Genomic DNA, 23,316 nt, shown 5'->3' with positions numbered 1-23,316 from the left:
ATGCTAATTACTCTTGCCTTTACTTCTCCTTCACATCTCCTAGTCACTATTTAAGGACTTTCTTTTTCCCTTAGAGATAAAAGTTATGCAATTTGCAATTTGGGAGTCTTTTAGATAGACCCACTGAAGGGGTACTCCAATTGCCTCACCCTGCATCCGTGTTCTGCATGGAAGAAGCCAGAGCTGTCTGTGTCCCTATTCCCTATTGGCAATTTGGATAATCCATTCAGAGGATGGCGTGATAAGAATAGGAGGTAGGAATTGTCTAGGCAGTTAGGGTAAAAAGACCCCAAAGAAAAGTAGCGGGTTTCTTGGCTAAAAGTCAAAACGTCCTTGGGCCTGTTAGAAACATTCTCTCTTCTAAAGGCCAAAAATGTCAAAAGTATTTGGGAGCTTGTATCTAATCCTTAAAAGCTTTTATGGTTTCCTCTTCAGAGGGGGGGAATGTTAGAGTACCCAAAAGCCCCATAAAAATAAATAAATGAAAAAAAGTGATGGGGAGATATAGGAGGTATTGGCAGGGAGGGAGTGGGCATGGATTTGATCAAAAGACCTTATATGCACGTATGAAATTCTCAATAAAGTTTCTGTAAAAGTTAAAAAAAAATAGCCATGTGGTGCCACATGCCTTTAATCCTAGCACTTGGGAGGCAAAAGCAGGCAGATCTCTGAGGTCAAGGTGGATTTTAAAAAATAGGAGAAAAATGTACTGAGCCCTTCAAATAATAATTTAAGAGATCTTAAGTTTAGATTCTTTAACAAAAGGTACTGGGTTTTCTAGATGAGTTGAATAATAAACACCCACAACAAATGAAAGACAAAGCTCTGCCTAAGAGATCTGCTGTGAAAATAGCTCAGCAGGAAAAAGCTGGACAGTAAATACTCAGTCCTATGATAGTTTTTCTGGTTGTGCACAGCATCTTGTGTAGCTGTGAAAGCAAAGAGAGAGAAGAGTAGAGCCCAAGTCCAAAATGATAGTATAAAGTAACAGAAGATAAACCTCAATAAAACGAATGGGCTTAGGGAATGGCTCAGTCAGTAAAGAGCCTGCTGCGCAAGCATGAAGACATGAGTTTGGATCCCAAGCACCCACATAAAAGCTGGGCACAGCAGTACCCATCTGCAATGCTGGTGCTGGGGAGAAGACACGTGGATCCCTGGAGCTCACTGTTCAGGCAGTCTAGCTCAATCTATGAGCTCCAGATTTAATGAGAAACTCTGTTTCAAAAAAAAAATTAGGTGGACCTCATCTTTATGCAGTGGCTGGCAGTTAATAGAGACTCACAATTGGTCAAAATGCAGAGAATAATTGTTCAGCCCTAAATGGGACATCTATATCACACCCCTTCTCCTACCAGGCTCAGGGAACATCATGAAAGAGAGGGGAGATAGACTGTAAAAGCCAGAGGCCAGGAAAGATTGTTGTAAAATACTGACTTCTAGACCCAAAAGGCCATTGTACTCATGAACTCACATCACATCACAATCGCTGATTACTGGCACAAGACCCACAGGAGATAAAGCCAGTTAACAATTTAGCATGGAGAAGAAAGGGGCTCTCAAGACCCCACCTCTAGTTGAGGAGTTACTGGCAGTTTATGGCCACTGGAGAGGGACGGTCAGTTTTCTGGTGCCTTATATCCATGCACGTCCAAGACAACTAATTGTACTCAGTGGGGAAGAGTAGGAGGACATGGAGTTGGGAGAGGGATATTGGGGGGTGGGTCCAGGAAGAGTTGGAGAGGGGGAGCAGGGGTGAGTGGTTATAAATGCATTGTGTTAGCGTATAAAATTACCAAAAAATAAATAAACTTTTTAAAAGGTAGAGAGCAGTTGAGGAAGAAACCTGACATTGATCTCTGACCTCTACATGCACATGTGCATGTTTATCCACATACACCTGTACACACACCCAAATGAACATGTACATATACCACAGAAAGAAAGAAAGAAAGAAAGAAAGAAAGAAAGAAAGAAAGAAAGAAAGAAAGAAAGAAAGGAAAGAAGGAAGGAAGGAAGAAGGGAGGGAGGGAGGGAGGGAGGATGGACATACAAGGGACCTTACAGTTTGGATAGGAAGTATTTCCCAAAGGGCTCATATGCTGCAGGTTTGGTCTACACCTGGTAGACTCAGTCACTGAGAGGCAATTGACTCATGAGGGCTCTGATTTCAGCAATGGATTAATCCACTGATGGATTCATAATTTGATGGCATAATTGGTTTGTTGTGGGACCTGTTTGGAGAAAGTGGGTCATTCGGGGGCACAACTTTGAAGCTCTTGTTCTCTTCTCTCCTTTTCCTCTCCCCCTCTCTCTGCATCCTGACTGCTATAAAGTAAGCATCTCTGTTCCACCACATGCTTTCTGCCACAATGTTCTGCCTCTCCTCAGAACCATGGTAATGGAGTCAACTGACCACAGATTGAAACCATGTGCCAGAAATCAATACTGTCTCCTTTATAAACGGTTTCTCTCAGGTTATTTGTCACATTGATGAAAAGTCTGATTACTATATAACTAAGAGTAGAAATAAATATTACAGACATTCCTGTTATATATAAGACTGCCTTGAATAGCCAGCATCTTTGGAAACATCAAAGTTCCCTTTTTATATGTCTGAGTAAGTCACCCAATAGACATTTGGTTGCCACATGAAACACTTCTTAGGAAGTTCTATAGCTCTGGACAACTAGGACCTGGAACCACTCCCCCATCTCAAAAAAAAAAAAAAAAAGCTCAGCATGAAAACTTTTTATTTATGAATGAATGCCACAGACCTCCTTGATGCATCTTTATTGTCTGAAACTTTTTAATGTGACTCTTATTTCTAGATAAACAACTTTCTGAGGCAAGAAAAAATATTGGCAAATGTGGAAAATCTCTTAGGGAAAGAATTACAAAGTAGTTACGAGCATCGTACTTGCCAACAGGTCCTGCTAAGACCAAGTTCCATAAGATTTCCCATCCTTCCTTGGTAACCAAGATGGATACGAAGCTCACAGAAAATCTAAGAGCCTCACAGGAGAAACAAGCAGCCTTTAAAATATCCTACCACAAGCACATGGAAAATAGCCCATTTCTTTTTTTATTCAGTTCACCTTAACCATACAAGAATTTTAACTACTTACAGACTGACCAGTAGCAAACACCTATGAATTCAATTGGTTTAAATAAACTCTTGCAAAAAATCTCCATTGATAGCCTCCAGTGTGAAGTGCTTCATACTTTTTGGGTGCTTTTGTCCTTTACTTCTGGGCCAGTCTCTGCTTCTACTCAGGAAATTCCTCCATCATTACCTCTTAAACTTTCTTGATCCTGAAATCCCTAAGCTACTCTTCAGTAAATAATTAACCCAGCAGACTTGGGATGTTCAGATTCCAAAGAAAAGACTGGCCTGTGACTAGTTTGAGGGTAGGGTAGCAAACTCTGAGCCCACGAGAATCTTGTTATATATAAGACTGCCTTGAATAGCCAACATCTTTGGGAACATCAAAAAGCTAATTCTGGCAATGTGATTGTTGCTGGATACCTATTTTTTTGTTCCCCTGGGATCTGGGGTCAGAGTGTAACAGTTTGACCTCTTCCAGAAGGAAGTAGAGGAATGGGGAAGCCAAAGACTTAGTAAGAGCAGTCACATCAGTACTCTAGGCCTGTAAGACTTGCTCCCAGCATGAATCCTGGACACTAAGTCTTGAATGAACTTTTGCATGGCAGTGCTTCATTCATCTTGTAGAAGCATCTGGTGGGAGGATTCCTGTGCAACTTCACTGAAAGGGAGGGACTGGAAATTTGTATCTGGGTCTTTGTGGACACCACCTAAGACACCTTTTTCCTTTATGGATTTTAAACTGTTTCTTTTCATTGTATATAACCATAGCAATGAGTGTGAAAATTTTTTTGTGGGTCCTGTGAATCCTTCCTACAACCATCAAACCTGAGGGTGGTTCTGGGGACCACCCACAACCTCCAGTGCCATTTTTCATTATCTTAACCACATTAGAAAAGCAGGAGGTAAAAATATTAAAAATATTACTCTCACTATAATTATTCATGTTGTCATTTCCATTTCTTATCTCATCCTTCCCTCCCACACTGCAAGTAACCAAGATAAGATGTGTGTGTGTGTGTGTGTGTGTGTGTGTGTGTGTGTGTGCACATGCACGCACGCACTACCCTACTGCTGGGGATCAAAGCAGAGCCTCATGCCTGTGAGGCAAGAACTCTATGACTACAGATTATATTTCTTAGTTGGGCTGACAGTTTCTATAAATTATAGACATAACATATAAGTTATAAGTCATATAAGTTATAATGACATAACAAAGATTCACTGTGAGAATGACTTTTACAATATGGACATGCTCTGGACAAATGACTTTTACTAACCTTGCAACAAAAAAGTTAATCTTATATTTTGAGATCATTTAATACTACTCCAGCTTGTCTATAATGTAGAACAAGTTTACTAAACTTTGGGCTTCTCTTGTGACCTAGGTCTATAGATTTAATTCCTTATAACCTTTCCTTGCTCTTGACACAGAACAATGTATGAATGTGTGTGTATGTGTTGCATATCAAGCGAGCTCTGCAAACAGCAGAGACTTATTGGAAGCAATAAGTTGTGTTGCAAACAACAGGGCCTAACTGACATCTGTTTGTGCTTGTGTGTGTGTGCTATTCTAGGTTAGTAGAGGTCAGAAAGGGCCTTCTGATAAAGGTCCACTGTTTTCCTTCCCCATTTCTAGATGGATGTACAGTTTTAATAAGAGAGAAGGCCTTTGTTCGAGAGCATGGTTCTGAGAGTAATCCGAAGAATAGGTTCTCAGAACAGTTCAGGTCCCCTCGTGGCTAAAATGGATGCTAAGAGTCAGGCTGTTTTATTTGGGCATGCATCATTGTAATGTGGCATTATATAAGGCCACAAATCACAACTGTTTGCAAATAGAATGATGAGGGAATTGTTAAAGACTATTTTGAACCCAACTATTTTCTAGTTATTTAAGATAAAATTGAAAATCAACTATTTCTAATCACATTTTAAACACAATTATGGTATAGTATTTCAAAATTTAGGAAGACTTTTCTTGCTGAAGGCACAAAAATAAAAAGCAGTAAATAAACCTGCTTTTAGTGAAGAGCAGCAAACCATTACGAAGTGCTGGGTATGAGGGTGACAGGGCAACAGTAATTTTTTTTACTTTATTAAATAGGTTTTTTTATTTTTAATAGCCATATGATTAGAAGAAGCATTTCACTACAGCTTTGACATATTCAGTAACACACTCCAGAGCAAGGATACATCTCTTTCAAAACTGACTGTAAATTTTTAGGTTCACAGTTGAATTAATACAGTTGTATAATACTGAACTCAGTATAAGCCCTGTAAGACATAAAACTGAATGAATTTTTAACCTTTAAAAAGATCTCCTTTTTAGGTTTACAGATGAATTATTATGCTTGTACAATCTTTTACTCATTATAAACTCTATAAGACATAAAATTAAATGAGGTTTTAATTTTAAAAAAGATCTCCACTTCGTTGTCAAAACACACAGTTTCATACAGAAAAATTCATTCCAAGCCTATTGACATTGAGACGTTTTCACATGCATTTCTAATCTCTATATACATGACTATTACTGGTCACAGTCGCCCACCTTCTGAGCTCCTCGACATCTGAGCATGAATACAAACTTGTCAGGTAGACAGCCTTCCTCTCCCACTAGAGCCTCCATACTCTGCTATCCCTGCCACTGTCTACTGTGCTGTCAGCACCCCCATCCATTCCCCCCTATCTGCCCTTCTGGTAAATCTAGTCAGCCAGAGGTCCCTGTTCCAGAAGGATCAGCATTTTTAAGGACCAAAAATAGCATCAATAGCAAGAGAGAAATTTATTGAAACACAGATTAGCCCACATAGTAGCACTGTTAGAGAGAACTTTAAATTCAGCTCCAATTGGGCCTTAATCAAACACAGACAAGGGACTGGGCCCCAAAGGATAAAATAAAAACATACATTCTATGAGCGAAGTCATGACCCTCTTTGGACCAGCATAAAGTAGAGTATTACTTTGGAATACTTGGACATCAATACATGGGGTTGTGTACCCAATCAAGTACTTGAAATTGATTCCTATATACCAGTACTGTGCAAAGGTGATGGGGTTTTTTTGCTTGTTTGTTTGTTTATTTTATGTGTATGAGTGTTTTGCCTGCATGCATGTTAGTGCACCATATACATGCAATGACCACAGAGGCCAGATGAGGGCATCAGATCCCTTGGACTGGTTGTTAGCCACCATGTGGGTGCTGGTAACTGAACCCAGCTCCTCTGCAAGAGCAGCAAGTACTCAACAACTGAGCCATTTCTCCAGTCCCCTGCTCCCCCTTTTTTAACCTCACAAGAGTACTTAAAAGTAGTACTGGTTTGGTTTGCACAGACAGCTTTCAGAACTTGAAAACAATAGAAATGTGTACTGTAGCATTTGGTGTAAAGATCACCAATCATCTGGAAAATGAATAACTGGTTAAGAAAGTGATCTCACCAATAAACAAAGAGAAAGAGGTATTTGAGCTAAAGCATCAAGTTGAGCTGATTACTACTTCAGTAGTGAAAACATCTTTTGGCTGATGTAAAGATAGTTGGTTAGGTCTTAGATATGGTTCAATGAGAAAAAAAAAAGCTGAATTTAAGCCTCACACACATCAGATAGGCCACAGTCCTGTGAAAACTGTTAAACATAGCAAAAGATTCAATTACTCTAAGTTAACACAAAGGCCAAAGATGGTGACATGATCGGTACATGAAAGTTCATTTGTTCTGTTTATATTTCCTGACAACTTTTGGACTCCTCATGAGGAATTTATAGAAAAAAATTTATTCTGATGCATAACAAAACAGGCGGTGCATAACTTTAAATTTTGTGACAAAGGGAAATATTTTTTCAGATTTTGCCAACTTACAGAAACTGAATGATTTACAGCTGTCTCTTATTTTAAGACATCAAAAATGAAACTGTATGGTTTAGCTTAAAGATGTAGTGCCTGGAATTAAACGACTTTATTCTCGAGCTCTTCAAAGGACAAGCTCAATAGGCAGTTCTTCTTGCTAAACTGAGTGAGCCCCAAGGGCAGCAAATTGCCATAGCTTGGCCGCCTTACCTGAAGAATGAGTGCACTCCTCTTTAGGACCCGAACTGGATCTCTTAAGATCCAATAAATAAGCTGGGCATGATGGTGCACAACTTTAGTCCCAGCACTTGGAAGGCAGAGGCAGGTGGATCTCTGTGAGTTTGAGATCAGCCTAGTCTACATAGAAAGTTGTAGGCCAGCCAGGAATAAGACAATAAGACTTTGTCTTAAAAAAATAGATAAATAAAAATAAAACAGCCATCAAATGAGAAAAAGGAAGGGAATGGAAAGGTAGGCTAACACAAAGAACAGGCGGAGGTAGAAAGATACATCAGAAAAGGCCAAAAACAGAAAGGAAAAGACAGAAAAGACACAAAAGTCAGAGAAACAAACTGACAGGGCTATGTGGCTCATTCATTCCATTACTAAAAAAAGATAAAGGCTTTTATATAGAAGGACAAAGAATGACATGTCTTCCATCCAATTTTAGTAACTTTCAAATTACTGGTAATTACTGCCTTGTTGTATTTTAAGAGGGCACATCACTTCTTGGTACCATCAGCTAATAAATATGAAAACATGGGCACAATACAGCTCCTTACCATTACTAGCAGTACTTCTACCACCACCATCTACCAAGGGCTGACTGTCATGCCAGGCACTTTACTTAAAGTGCCTTCAATCTTCATAATAGCTAACTCTTACTCAGTATTACTGTGTGCTAGGAAAAATCCCAAGTACTTTACTCCTAGTACCCTATTCAATTTCTACAAAATCCTATGAGAGAGGGATTATATTGTACTACATTTTACAAATAGGAAGCAAAAGCCAAGTGGGAAGATAGGAAGGCTGACTGAATCTGACAGTTTGACTCCAGAGTCTGTGTACTTAATCACTCTGCTATAAACATCTATGCAGTACCGAGGCCATCAGCTCTGTCAATATTAGCAACTTTTTATAAATGACAGAACTGGGACTCAAATCAAGAAAGTTTTTCAGTCAAAAAGTGGTAGGTAGACTTTGAATTTACATCCAATTAAAACTTAGGTCTATTTCCAAGGAAGAAAAACATGAATTCCATCTTGATTTCTCTTTGACTATACAGACTTTTCCTTGTTAACCTTTGGTCTTATATCCCTCTAACTCTCTCCCTTAGAAAGAAGAAAGGGAGGAAGGGAAGGAAGCAAGAAGGGAGGAGAGGGAAAGGGAGAACTACTCACCTCAAACACTAGGTTTTAATTCCAAGCGTTTACAACATTGTCATATGTGAATTGGAATAACTGAACTCTAAGAACTCCAGAGAAGAACTGGGTTAGAACTACTCTTTCTAAAAAAACATTTTATTTATTATTTTTATTTTATGTGTATGAGTGTATTGCCTGCATGTATGTGTAAGTGCCCCCGTGTCATTCAATGCCCATGGAGGTCAGAAGAGGGAGTCAAATCCCCTGGAATGAGTTACAGATGATTGTTAGCTACCATGTGGGTTCTGGGAATCAAACCCAGCTCCTCTGCAAGAACAGCCAGAGATCTCAGCTACTGAACCATCTCTCCAGCCCCAAGAACTAGCCTTGATATCTGCATTGTCCACAATTTTATGGGAGTGCCCACAAGTGTGTCACAGTGGCTTCCTCTTGCCACATCCTACATTCTTCTCCTATCTTGGTAGACTCAAAGGGACATCTTACAGTAATAATAAACCTGTTCATTTTTCTAGGCAAGGGTCATTATAAGTTGTCAAAAGGTGCCAGGCATGGTGGCACACACCTTTAATCTCAGCACTCAGGAGTCGAGGCAGGCAGATTTCTGTGAGATCAAGGCCAGCCTGGTCTGCACAGCAAGTTCCAGGATAGCTGGAGCTACAGGGAGACCCTGTCTCAAAAAGACAACCAAAAAAAAAAAAAAAAAAAAAAAAAAAAAAAAAGTCAAAAGGCAAGTTCTGAACAAGAGAAGACAGATTCGACTTACAGAATTGGCATAGTTTGTGTAAACATATTTGTTAAGGTAATGATGAAAATTTAGATTAGCATTCTTCTCAACATTAACAGGGCCAGAATAGCTAAAATTAAAAAAAAAATAGCAATGCTAAGTGTTGGTACTATTGGCAACTGGAATTCTCACATATTGCCAGCAGGAATGCAACCTGGTACATTCACCTCTGAAAACTCTTTGCTGACATTTACTAAAGTAAGCATTTGCCAACCTGTGATTGAGCAATTCTAAAGTATATACCCAAGAAAAATAAGACCACATATCCACCAAAACATAACTATGTAGATGGTCGTATCTACTTTATTAATAAAATCCTAAACTATATATGACCACATGTCCATCAACAGGTGACTAGATAAAAATAGAAGTATAGTCACAATCAAACACGACCAAGCAATTGTTCAAAAACTTCTGATACTCATATAGCACATGCATGAGTTTCACAGTCATGATGTTGAGCAAAAGAAGCCAACCCACCAAAAAGTAGTGTTAAGGTTTACACATGAAGTCTTCCCCCAAACAGTTCATGTACTGAGGGCCTGATCCTGGCTGCTGCCATTACTTTGGTAGGTTCTGGAAACTTCAGCAGAGCTGAGCTGAAGGAAATGGATTACTGGGGGCATGTCCTTGAGGGGGCAGATATCTTGTCTGGAGACTGTCTCTCCTTTCTTCTTTCTTATTCTCCTCTCTCTCTCTCTCTCTCTCTCTCTCTCTCTCTCTCTCTTTCTCTCTCTGTCTGTCTCTCTCTTTCTAGACCAGCATGAGATGACCAAATTTATTCCTCTCTGCCATGATGCTCTGCCTGATTATGGCCCCAAAACAACAGACCCAACCAAGTATGGACTGAATGAAGCTTTTGAACCTGTGAGCTAAAATAAGTACTTCCTCCTTTTAAGTTTCTCTGTCAGGTACTGTCACAGCAATCAAGCCTATGTATCAAGAACAGCCAAACTAATTTTGTGTGATAAATAAGGGCTATCTGGTGGAACAGAGGTGTTGACTGAGAGGGAGTACAAAAGAATCTTCTAGGGTGACAAAGTATTCTGTGTCTTAATCCAGTGGTAGTTACAAAGATGGTGATTATCTATAGACTTAGATATTCAAGTTTAAGGTACTTTTTGTTAATTTACATCTTGGTTTTCTAAAAGTAATAACCATAAATAAATGGTGGCAACTCATACAACGGAATCTTTTTCAACATAAAAGAAAATAAGCTATCAAACCATGAAGTCACGGAGGAACTTTAATGGATAATACCAAGTAAAGCCAAGCCAACGTGAATAGTCTGCTTACTGTATGATTCTAATTATACATTTTGGAAGAGGATGAGTAGATTGAGCATTCAGATGGTAGAACTGTTCTACATGATTTTAAAGCAGTGGATAAATATCACAGAATTGTCAAAACCCATGGGACATGAAAGCACTAAGGGTGGACACTGACATAAACTATGTACATCAGATGACAACAATGTGTCAATATCTGTTGGTCAGTTATGATAACTATAACACAGTGAAATGGGATGCTGGTAGTGGGGCTGGAGTGTGTATGTGACAGGAGAAAGGACAGATGCTAACTCTGTAATTTCTATTCAGTTTTACTGTAAATCTACAACTTCCCTAAAAATTGAAGTCTATTTCTTAAAAGCAATCACTTCCCTGACACAATAATTGATCAAAGCAAGATCATCAATGGATGCTAATATTACAAAAAAAAAGAGAGACAGACATTACATGCCTCCTGATAAGGGTATATGATAACACTGGTGAGACATTCTTGGAAAAAAGAATTTTCAAAAGGAAAGACAAAGATGCGAAAATACAATTTTTAAATCTAACTGTATTTTAGGGGAAATGATGGCAGAGAACATGCTGAATATCACATGAAGGGTGTAAGAAGCAAAATCCAGAATGCAAAAGCTCCAGGGGAAAAACTAAACCAGTTTTTTCAACAAAAATTGAAATGAAGGAAAAAAGAACACATAGACTAGAATTTAAGAATCACACGAACCGTGTCATCATAATTCTGTTCTGGTTAGAACAAACTAGTAAAAATGAGACAAAAATAGCATGAAAGTGAAAAATAAAAACAGGGACCCAAATATATGTATACGCATGCTCAAGGTGGCATTAGTTACACTAGCCAAAAGGTGGAAACAACACAAATTCTATCAACAGATGAATAAATAAATTGTGGTAGATGCACAATGTGGATGAACCTCAAAAAATATACTGCTAAATAAAAGAAGCCAGACACAAAGATCCCATATCACATGAATAATTCTATAAGAAATGTCCAAGATGGTATGTTGCACACACCTGCAATCCCAGCACTGGGGAGCCTAAGGCAGGAGGAATGCAAGTTTGAGGCCAGCCTGGACTGCATAGCAAGGCCTTGCCTTTATACCCAGAAGAAGGAACCTCATAGAAACAGGAAGCAGACTGGTGATTTGTCAGGGCCTAAACAAGAGGGGAAATTGAAGCTAAATGCTTAAAATCACTTTGAGATAATATTTTGGAGTTAAAGATGGTGATTATGTAATATTGTAAATTGTTTTAAAATCATTAATTTTATGTCATGTGATCTTCACTTCAATTAAAAAATCAAAAACAGAAGCAATTATGATCTATTTTGAGAAATTTGGAAACTGGATCTTTGGTGTATTGAAGAATTTTTGGTAATAAATACTTTTGGCATGACAATGGTACTGTGGTTGGGATTTTTTAAGTCTTTACTTTTTTTTTTTTTGTCTTTTTGAAGCAGGGTCTCCATGTAGCCCCAGCTGTCCTGGAACTCACTATGTAGACCAGGCTGACCTTGAACTCACAGAGATCCACCTGCCTCTACCTCCCAAGTGCTGGGACTACAGGCATGCGCCACCACACCCGGCTATACTTTTAGATTAGTTGCTAAGATTTCATTCAGTTTCAATTATGGATTCAGTTATATAATATCTGGGAGTTCTTTCAAAATAATCCAGTGTAGGGGTAAGTAGAGGGAAAAGGTGACTGGCAGTACAAACCACAACCCAACTGCTGCGAGTTCATTACATGTTATCATTTGTGATGGCTAATCCCAGTGTCAACTTGACTGGATCTGGGATTAACTGAAATGAAAGAGATCTTCTTGATTGGATCATCTGAAACTGGAAGACACGCCCTAAATGTGGGTGTTACCTTCTGATGGCAGCCCGTATAAAAGACCAAGGCAGAGGAGAACGCCATGCTTCTTGCTGCTTGCCTTCTCTCTCGCTGGTGAGTTCGTCTTGCTGCTGTAGACTGAGACTAGCTGATCTTTTGGAATTTGTCAGACCTTCAACGCCAGATCAGGACTACTGAGACATCCAGCCTTGTGGACTGAGCGACTACAGATTCTCAGCCTCTCCAGTGTGGTGCAGCCATTGTTAGACTACTCTGACTCTATCCTGTGAGATAAGCAGTGTTCCTCTATGGCCTGTGCTCCAGCTCCTGCCTCCAGGTTCCTGCCCTGAGTTCCTACCTTGGGCTCCCCGATGATACTGTGACCTAGGAGATATAAACCTAATAAACCCTTTCCTCCCCAAATTGGTATTGGTCAGAGTGTTTTGTCACAGCAATGAAGAAACAAACTAAGACATCATTACTCTCATATGTGGTTGATGTTTTATATAATAAACTTTTAAGATTTGTTTTCAAATATAATTAAGAAATCAAGGATTAGATTAGATTGATATTGCTTAGAATTTGTTAAGCCACTCAAACAATTTCTATGTACAACTAAATCTTTCTGGTAAAAACATGATTTGGTAGTACTCAAGTTTAAAGGAAAAACATGCCGGGTGGGGTGGCACATAGCTTTAGAATCCTAGCACTTGGAAAACAGAGGCAGGTGGATCTCTGTGAGTTCAAGGCTAGCCTGGTCTACAGAGTGAATTCCAGGCTAGCTGGGGCTACAAGGATACCCTGTCTCAAAAATACAATTAAAAAAAAAAAAAAAGGGAAAAACATTCCTGGAACCATGTTAAAAAGAAACTAAGGAAGAAACATGACAAGCTTAAAGAAAGTATAATAAATTTAATATGCATTTCTTAGAAGAAAGAACTTTGTATTGAAGCCTTAAGAAATTCTTGATTTGACTAAATATGATAAAGGTTAGCTATGGATTTAAGATCATCGGAGGAACTTTAAGCCTGGGTGTGCCCATCCAAACCACTCATTTTATTGCTATCAGGGCTCAGAAAGGGATAGCTGACTTATCAAACCAGCTTTTAAACTAATGAACATAGTATAGAAAAACGAGAAAAAATGTGGCTGGGCATGGTGGCTCTTGCCTTAATCCCACCACTCAGGAGGGAGAGGCAGGTGGGATTTACCAGCCTGGTAAACACAGTAAGTTCCAGGCCAGTCAGGGCTACATTGTGAGACCCTGTCTGAAAAAAAGAAAAAAAAAAATGGGGCTGGAGAAATGGCTCAGCAGTTAAGAGCACTGGCTGCTTTTGTAGACCTGGGTTCATAGAGGCTAGTAACTCCAGGGCATCCAATGCCCTCTTCTGGCTTCTCCAGGCACTGCATACAATGGTGCATTTACATGCATGCAGGCAAAATACTCATACATAAAATAAAAATAAATTTTAAAAAAGGAAAATCCTGAGAAGACTTGAAAATATAGGGGAAAAATTCCCTTTTTTTTTGGTCTTTTTGAGACAGAGTCTACCCTGTAGCCCCAGTTGACCCGGAACTCACTATGTAGACCAGGCTGGCCTTGAACTCAGAGATCAGAATGCTGGGATTAAAGGCATGCATCACCATCCCTGGCATTGGGAAAAAAACATTCTTAATACTCCAATCCAAGCAAACTTCTTTTAAATTTTGGGAGTGTTTCCTCTCAGCCTTTTTAAAAAAACCCACAGGTCTGACTTTCTTTACCCACAAATATTAAAACATGAAACACACAGCCTTGTATATATTTTCCTAATATAATTCTAAGCATTTTCCCTATTAGTAATATCTTGGTAACAATTATTTTTAATAGTTTACTGGTTCAAAGCTTTGTTTTAGTTCACTTACTCATTCCTCTACAAAAGGGTGTTCAAATTTTCAACTCTTAATTATACATGATGCTGTATGTTGTTATGATCATATTTATATGTAAAATTTAATTATGGTTCGGAGTGCCATAAAAGTCATATTTTATTTTCTAAAAAGATAAAACTTTCTAATCAGTCTTGTTTTCCTCTTGAAAATTTTGGTACTGGACAAAACAGAGTTAAAGTTTTCCACTCTATAGATTGAGTTCATGAACTGTAAAAATGATAAAATATTCAGAACAGTTGACAACTATCCTCCTATTTGGGGCTAAACAATTTTTATATGTGTAGAGAGAGAAAAAAATTTAAATTATACACTACCTGTTGAAAAGCCTTTTCTGCTTGACGTTCAGCATCAATAACTTGTCTCTCTAGCTGTTGCATCTGTAAGGTGAAGGAGGATAAAAAAATATACATTTACATAGGCCTTTTGGTAAAAGGCTTTAAATCTCACAGTGTCATCATGAGTTTCACAAAAAATGAAGTGGTTCATTGGATATGAATTACAATTAACACATTAAAAGCACTTCATACTTAAAGATTGATAAAATGGCAAAGTATTGATATTTTTCATGCAATGTAATACATTAACTAGCAGATACCTTGGTAGCTCTTAGTGGTTGATAGTTCACAGCATTGATATAGGTCATTATTCATGTCCTTACGATGTGGCATTCCATATACCACAGGAATGCTCATCAACAGATTAGAAATTAAAGGTCAATACATACCAAAAACAATAAAAAGACTTCGAGTGTATTTAAGTGAAGGCCGAGGAGCTCTGCATTCTTACAGATTGATGGAAGTATATAAAAGACCGATTAAACACATATTATAGAGGATTCGATGCTAATTAACATAAGGGATGTGTGGAATACACTGCCATGAGGTAAAATTCAATTTCAAGTCTTTTTCTCTCAGGGCTGTAAGTTGGGCCAAATTTACAGGTCTGTGACTGGCTGAGCTCACTTTCACTTTCGACACCAGCTGTTGGCTCCCGCACGACCAAGCAGCAGGCTCGCAGATGGACCGACCCCTCTTCCTCCAGGCTGCACAACAGCCAGCCCTGAGCATGGCTCCCCGCAGGCTTCAGTCTTAAGGGGTCTGATAACCTGGGTTCTGATAAACTACATTTGGCCAAATTCACTTTCGACAGTGGGGTCTGGTGGTCTTCGCCCACCTCACAGTCACGGTTTGACGGGGCATTTCCCAAGGGACGCCCGTGGAACTCGGTAAGAGGATCAGTGTTTTCTGTATCGAATTCGGAGAACCCGAAATTAAAAATTCCTGGACCAGACTGCAAAAGACGGCCCAGACACTGTGGCCAGGTTTCTTAACCTTTTGAGGACAAGGCTATCTGGGCCACACCATAGTATCTGGCTGTGGAAGGAGGCATTGTCTTAGGTGTAGAGACGCTGAAGAGGCTTAACCTGCTTCTCAGTGAGCATAAAAACTGTAAAGATCAAAGAGTTTGGATTTTATGGTTTTTTGGGTTTTTTTTTTTTTTTTTTTTTTTTTGGTCTTTTTGAGACAGGGTCTCCCTGTATGCAGCCCCAGCTGTCCTGGAACTCACTATGTAGACCAGGCTGCCCTTGAACCACAGAGATCCGCCTGACTCTGCCTCCCGAGTGCTGGGATTAAAGGCGTGCACCACCACACCCGGCATGGATTTTATCTTCTGATAAGCAGCTGGCAATCTGCCTGAAATTTTCTGTCGGTCTTGCAAAAAATGCTGAGGATCACAAGGGTAGAAATGTGTTTAACACAAAGTCAATCAGGCACCTTATTCAAGAGGCAATGTCTAATAACCCCTAACAAGTAGTAGAAGACCACTGTTCAGATAGAGCTGTTACTTTTAATAGACTGCCTCCCCACAAAACAGAAGGGACGATGTGTACCAGCTGAGGGTATTGCCCCACTCTTTCAATGACTTGCTGGTTTTCTTGCCTCCAGAAGATTCAAAAAATGAGTGAGGGCTGGTTTATAACTGTGCTGTCCAGACCACTTGAAATGTGACTAGTCAGTTAACTATCATGTAAATATCAAATACACACTTTATCCAATAATATCTATTGTTAGAAAACAGCACAAAAATGGCAAATATCTCTTGAACAGTTTTTAATATTAATTTCATGTTGTTCCACATTGAAATATTTTAGATACATTACATTTAATAAAATATACCATAAAGTTAATTTTACCTATTTTCATTTTATTTATGCATCCATTTGAAAAACTCAAAATTACATAGGTAGTTCGCAATATATTTATAAGAAATAATAAAGATGTAGAACACCTGTTGTCGCCACATGTAGCAATTTAACTGTCCAAATGACAGCACTTTTAAAAAGGTCGTATATTACAGGGAATGAGATTCACCAAGAAGTTTTCAATATTTGGATATGTAGATGGGTATATTCCATGTACCTCCCCTAGACCTTATATTTCAAACATTTAATGAGATTAAAGCATTGTATTGCATTTTTATTTAACTAGGCACTACACAGAAGCAACTGGACAAATATACCTTTTGGGTATCTCTAGAAGTTTCCATACCAAAAGACCTGCTTACTAGCAGACTCATGTCAAGACCACATTCTTCCACCACTGGGAATATGCTGCTTTCTGCGCTAACTACATCCATTTTAGGGGAAATTTTTGTAATTCTGAAGCCTTAACCTATGTTTTAGGTAACAATGAAATTGCAAGGAGAAACAAATTCACAAATCCTTGCTCATCAAATTTTGCTAGTTAAAAAAATTAATATTTTCTTCAGAGACTATGTAAATATATGGTCTGATTTTTTTTTTCCTTCTGAAATATTTGGTTTCTGAGCTGGGTAAATGACTCAGTGGGTCTTGTCATGAAACTGAGGACCTGCATTCAGATTCCCCAAACCTATGTAAAGCTTGCCATGGTAGCATTCATCTATAATCCCAGCACTCATACTGCCGTGAGATGGGAGGCTGAGACAGAAGAATCCCAGGGAGTTTACAGGGCAGCTAGCCTGGCATACCCAGAGGTGAACAAGAGACCCAAGCAAAAATACAGTGGAAGACAAGGACTGACACCCAAAGTTGTCCTTTAATCTACACATGTCACATGTACCCAAGCTCACACAAACATGCACACACATCACACATACAGACATATCACACACACACACACACACACACACACACACACACAGATAAATATATATATTTGATTTCCAGTGATAACTGGAAGGGCAGAAGTCAGTCTCTACTGTTATATACCTAGTACAAGTCTTCATACATAGTAGATATTCAATACATTCCAAATTATTGATGAAAAGACAAAGCTGTCACCTGTAAGTATTGTGCATTTAAGGATAGCTTTGGTTAATTCTAATTGTGGATTTGACTGGATGAAGAAATGCCTAGGCGATTAGTAAAGCACTCCTCTGGGTGTGTCTGTAAAGGTATTTTTAGAGCTGATTAGACCCAAAGGGCTCTGACCTAATGAATGGATTAAGCCCTTGATGGATTTATAATATCATGGCCTTATTGGGAAATGGTGAAAGGCAGGAGGTGGGACCTAGTTGGAGAAAGTAGGTCATTGGTGGGGGTGGAGGAGTATGTTTCCTGGGCTTTTTCTGTATTCCCTCTCTTCTGCTTCCTGGCCATCACAATGTGAACTACCCTGCTACTCAACATTTTCACTCCCTGATAGACTGAAACTCTGAAACTATGAGCTAAAATAAATCCTTTAAGTTTTTCTTTAAGGTATTTTGTCACAATGTGAAAAATAACTATTATTTTTACTTCTGGCAAATGCAATTTTTTTATTTCCATTCCTCCAGCACTATATAGTAAGTGCTGGAAGGAAGAATATCATGTGTAACATACTTCCTGATACCATGCCTTGCACACTCCAATTAGTCAATAAAATTCTAAAAACTTAGTAGCTAGCAGTAATCTTGGAAACAAAATGTCCATTATAGAAAAGCATTATACACATGCACACCATTTCCTCCTTATATACAAATGCATCATTTTAGGATACCATGATATGCAAATAGGCTAAATTTGTTATTGAACATGAAAATTCACATACATGTATCTTTAAATACAGGTTCAAAAAGTCACTTTTGCTATTTTAGTTTAATAAGTCATGGTACATGAAATACTAAAGGGAAAAATGAAAAAAGCTCTAAATTTGAAAACAAGATTTAAATTAGAAACTAGATTCCACCAGCTATGAGCAGTGTAATGATGGGTAAGTTCTTTACTGTACTGAATCTCCATTCCTTGTCTGTAAAATGAGATTGCCCTTATTTTACTGTATTTATGTAAAAATTGAATAGAAAGACGTACAGTATAGTATCAAATACTTTAATAGATGTCCAACTTTTTTTTTAGTCTTTTTGAGGCAGGGTCTCCCTGTAGCCCCAGCTGGCCTGGAACTCACTATGTAGACCAGGCTGGCCTCGAACTCACAGAGATCCGCCTGCCTCTGCTTCCCGAGTGCTGGGATTAAAGGTGTGCACCACCACGCCTGGCTAGATGTCCAACTTTTACATGGAACTTTTTGTTGTTGTTGTCTTTTTAAGACAGGGTGTCCTGTAGCCCTAGCTGGCCTGGAAATAGCTATGGAAGCCAGGCTTGCCTCTGCCTCCTGAGTGCTGGGATTAAAGATGTGTGCCATCACACCCAGCTATTATGAAGAATATTTAAAGCAATATGCTTCTATCAAACACATGTACTGCTTTTAAAAATAATTCCTTTTAGTTTCAAATAGACAAACTATATTTATGAGGTCTAGGTTTTAGTGCTTATTGTACTATTTACCAACAGTTTGCCACTGGATTCTAAAATTCTTATGTATAAAGTGGGGATAATATAATTTGCTGTATCATAAAATTTGAGGCTAGGCCAGGTGTGGTGGCACATGACTTTAATCCCCAGGACTCAGGAGGCAGAGGCAGGAGGATCTATGTGAGTTCAAGGTCAGTCTGGTCTACATAGTGAGTTCCAGGCCAGCTGGACCTACAGGGAGACCCTGTCTCAAAAAGACCAATAAATAAGTAAATAAATAAATAAAATTTGAGGCTAAAATTAAGAAAACAAAAGTAATGAAGAAAGTTTTTGATAACTCATTAATTAAGAAACGATGGTAGCATTTGTAATTTATAATCGGAATGATAAAACAAGTCACAAGCTTGTGGGGATAGCTCAATGATAGAACACGTATCTAGTATACATGACACCCTGGGTTTAATCTTCAGCAACACACACACACACACACACACACACACACACACACACACACACAAACAAACACACGCACACAGATGGGAGACAAGAGACAGGCAAGGAGAAAGCTATAAATGCCTAAAAACCAGTGATTTCTGCAAATATGTAAATAGTAGCATGTTCACATAGTTAGATATAATCTAGTCATTATAAATATGCATAGATGGATGAAATGTCATATGTGGGATTTGTTCAGATATAACATAGGGGGAAAGTAAATGAATGTGCAGAGGAAAGGACTGGTCCTAAGTTGATAAGCATTAAATTTACATACACACATGAGAGCATAGTTCTATGCATCTGAAAATCTCTCCAATATATGTGGGAAGACATAGATGAGATATTAAAAGACAAATGAAAGCAGGGTGTGGTGGCACACGCCTGTGGTCCCAGCACTTGGGAGGCAGAGGCAGGAGGATCTCTGTGAGTTCGAGGCCAGCCTGGTCTATCTAGTGAGTTCTAGGCCAGCTGGGGCTACAGGGAGACCCTGTCTCAAAAAGATCAAAATCAATCAGTCAATAAATAAATAATAAATAAATAAGTAAGTAAATGACAAATGATGGAGCTGAGGATGGAGCTTTGTGGTAGGGTGCTTAGTTAGCATGCATGGGGCTTTAGGTTTGATTCCCAGCCCACAAAAAAGAGACAAATATAAATGATATATGAAATGATATATAAATGATCTAATCGAAAGAAAGTTTGCAAAACAGTAATAAATATTTTAATTTCATTTGTAGAGGAAAATTTTGTGCATTTGTTTTCATGGGATGATATATACCAAGAAGTTGTCTATATTTGAATAGTAGAATTATGGATCAAGTAGTTTATGATGAGTAACTGGCAAGGGGAGGTGATTGCATCAAAAAGAATAGAATAATAGAATGGGAGAGTTGGAGAGATGGCTCAGCAGTTAAGAGCACTGGCTGTTCTTACAGAGGACCTGGGTTTGGTTCCCAGCACTAACATGGCAGCTAACAACCATCTGTAATCCCAGTTCCAGGGGATCTCATGCGCTCTTCTAGCCTCTGCAGGCATTGCAGAACACGGGTACACTTATATGCATGCAGGCAAAACACTCATACATGTAAAAGAAAAACAAATAAACCAAAAAATAAGTTTTTAAAAAGAATAAGTTTTTAAATAAGTTTTTAAAAAGGGGCTGGAGAGATGGCTCAGTGGTTAAGAACATTGGCTGTTCTTGCAGAAGACCCAGGTTTGAATCCTAGCACCCACATGGTAGCTAACAACTGTCCATAACTCCAGTTCCAGGGGATCTGATGGCCTCTTCTGTCCTCTGCGGGCATTGCATGACACGGGTGCACTTACCTACATGTAGCCAATATACACATACACATAAAATAAAATAATAAAGTTTTTTTTTAAAGACTATGATGGGAGGACAAGGAGAGGTGTTAGAACCTTGCATTAGAAAAATAGCCAATTGTCATCAAAGGTAATTCTGCTCTTAGAGAAAATAGTTACTAAGATGATTCTAAAGGGGCTGGAGAGATGGCTGAAGAGTTAAGAGCACTGACTGCTCTTTCAGAGGACCTGGATTCGATTTTCAGCACCCACATGGTGGCTACAAACCATCCTTAACCAGTTCCAGGAAAATAGTTACTAAGATGATTCTAAAGGGGCTGGAGAGATGGCTGAGCAGTTAAGAGCACTGACTGCTCTTTCAGAGGACCTGGATTCGATTTTCAGCACCCACATGGTGGCTACAAACCATCCTTAACTCCAGTTCCAGGGGAATCCAAAGCTCTCTTCTGACCTCCACGGGTGCACTCACATACATGCAGGCAATATACTCATACACATAAAATAAAAACAATAAAATAAAAAAATAAGATTCTAAAATACCTTTGGGATTAGGTTGTAAATGAATACACAGAGGAAAAAAGACTAAAATGCTAAAGCAGCTTCTCACTAGTTGTCAACTGAGATGATAGGATAATTACGAGGTCATTAGTGACCTTTGTGAGAGTACTACAGCAAGAAAAAGCAAGAATACACACATTCAAGAGACTAAGCAAACTAAAGCAACTAGCAAACCCTAAAGCCCAACAAAAAGGAAACCGTTCGTAAAGACTGCAAGAGAAATAGAAAAAAGAACAATAGTCAAAAGCTGTTTCTCACAAAAAGCAATATAATTGATAAATTTCTAACTAGACTGATAAAGCAATTAAAAAACCCACAGAGGATCAATATCAGGAATGTAAAGAGGGATGTCAATGTAGACTCACAGAAACTCAATGTAGACTCACAGCAATGTTATGAACAATAAAAATTGGACAACTTGGATGAAACATGCAATTTTGAAGACCTAAAATACCAAATATCACTCAAGAAGCTTAATAGCCTCATATCTATGAAATGCACACATTTGTTGTTTTAAAACCTCGAAAAGGAAAACTCCAGGATGATATAGCTTACAAACTCAACAACAAAAAGCCTCTCTCAGGATATCCTGGGAGAAAGCTTCTTAACACATGTCAGAGGGCCAGTCATTGCCACAATGAAAGATCAGACTAATATCCTCATGAATACCATGCCAAAAATTCTTAACAAAATATCAACAAATCAGGGGCTGGAGAGATGTCTCAGTGGTTAAGAGCGCTGGCTGCTCATGTAGAGGACCAGGGTTTGGTTCCCAGCACCCACATGGTGACTAACAACCATCTGTAACTCTGGATCCAATGCCCTCTTCTGGCCTCTTTTGCCTGTACATACAAGCAAAATACTCGTACACATAAAACTTTTTAAAATACCAACAAGTCAAATCCAAATATATACAATAAAGATAGGATATCATGGCTGTCCTGGTTAGCCTTAATTGTCAATTTGACACTGCCTAGAGTCATCTAAGGGAGTCTCATTTGAGGGATTGCCAAGATCAGATTGGTCTATGGTCTTGTCTATGAGGAACTGTCTTGATCAATGATTTATGTGGGATGACCCAATCTACTGTGGGCAGCACCATTCCTAGGCAGGTGGGCCTGGGCTATATAAGAAAGCTAGTAAGCAAGATATCATGGCATCTGCTTCCAGCTCCTGTCTTGAATTCCTAGCCTGAATTCCCTCAATGATGAACTCTGACCTGGAAGTGTAATACAAAATAAATCTTTTCCTCCCCAAGTTGCTTTTGGTCATGGTAGAATCAAAGTAGAATAACCAAGTGGGTTTTAATTTTAGGAATGTAAAGTTGTTTCAAAATTTGAAAAAAATCTCAATTTGCCATATCAAAAGATGAGGGAAAAAAAGATCATTTCAACTAATGAAAAACTATCTGACAAAACTCAACATCTATTCACAACAAAAATATCTTGCCAAGCTAGGAATATGAGGAACTTATGAAACCTAACAAAATGCATCTGTGGAAACCATAGAATTAGGAGCATACTTAATGACAAAAAAAAATGTAAGGATGGCCTCTTACCACTTCTACTCAACATTTAACTGGTGGACCTAGCAAATATAATTGCCAAGAAAACAAATAAAAGACATATAGACTAGAAAGGAGAAGCTAAAGGAATAGTCATTCACAGATGGCATGGTTGACTACATAAAAAGTCCCACATACTTTACAAAATAGCCTCTAAAACTAACAAATGAGTTTATTCAAGTTGTGGATAAAAGGTCAATATATAAAAAGTTTGTATTTCTATATAAAAGCAATGAACAATTAAAAAGTGCAATTCAATAGCGCAGCGCTCCGCGCCGGGACTCCCTAAGCCTCATTCACCCTTCCACCCCACCCCTCGCCGTTCTATACTCCTAGTTTGGGCCCTGCGCCATTCCTAGTCTCGGGGCCCCAGACACCTGGGGAACCAATACTGTTTCCTGATCCTTC

The 23,316-nt window shown here is 38.7% G+C and overlaps 1 protein-coding gene across 1 annotated transcript in view; it reads right to left on the bottom strand.

Annotated features, from left to right (window-relative positions):
* Plekhh2 (pleckstrin homology, MyTH4 and FERM domain containing H2) overlaps positions 1–23,316 on the bottom strand; it is a 142,506-nt gene that overhangs the window by 86,341 nt on the left and 32,849 nt on the right. Inside the window, exon 3 of the mRNA XM_029564836.1 lies at positions 14,509–14,571. Within this exon, the coding sequence (XP_029420696.1) occupies positions 14,509–14,571 (63 nt within the window). The remainder of the gene's footprint in view (positions 1–14,508; positions 14,572–23,316) is intronic.

This window comes from Nannospalax galili, unplaced genomic scaffold (assembly GCF_000622305.1).
Source record: "Nannospalax galili isolate Female #2095 unplaced genomic scaffold, S.galili_v1.0 scaffold257, whole genome shotgun sequence".
Classification (NCBI taxonomy): Eukaryota; Metazoa; Chordata; class Mammalia; order Rodentia; family Spalacidae; genus Nannospalax; species Nannospalax galili.
Note: the sequence above shows the minus strand (reverse complement) of the source record. Positions and strands in the feature narration are given on the sequence as shown.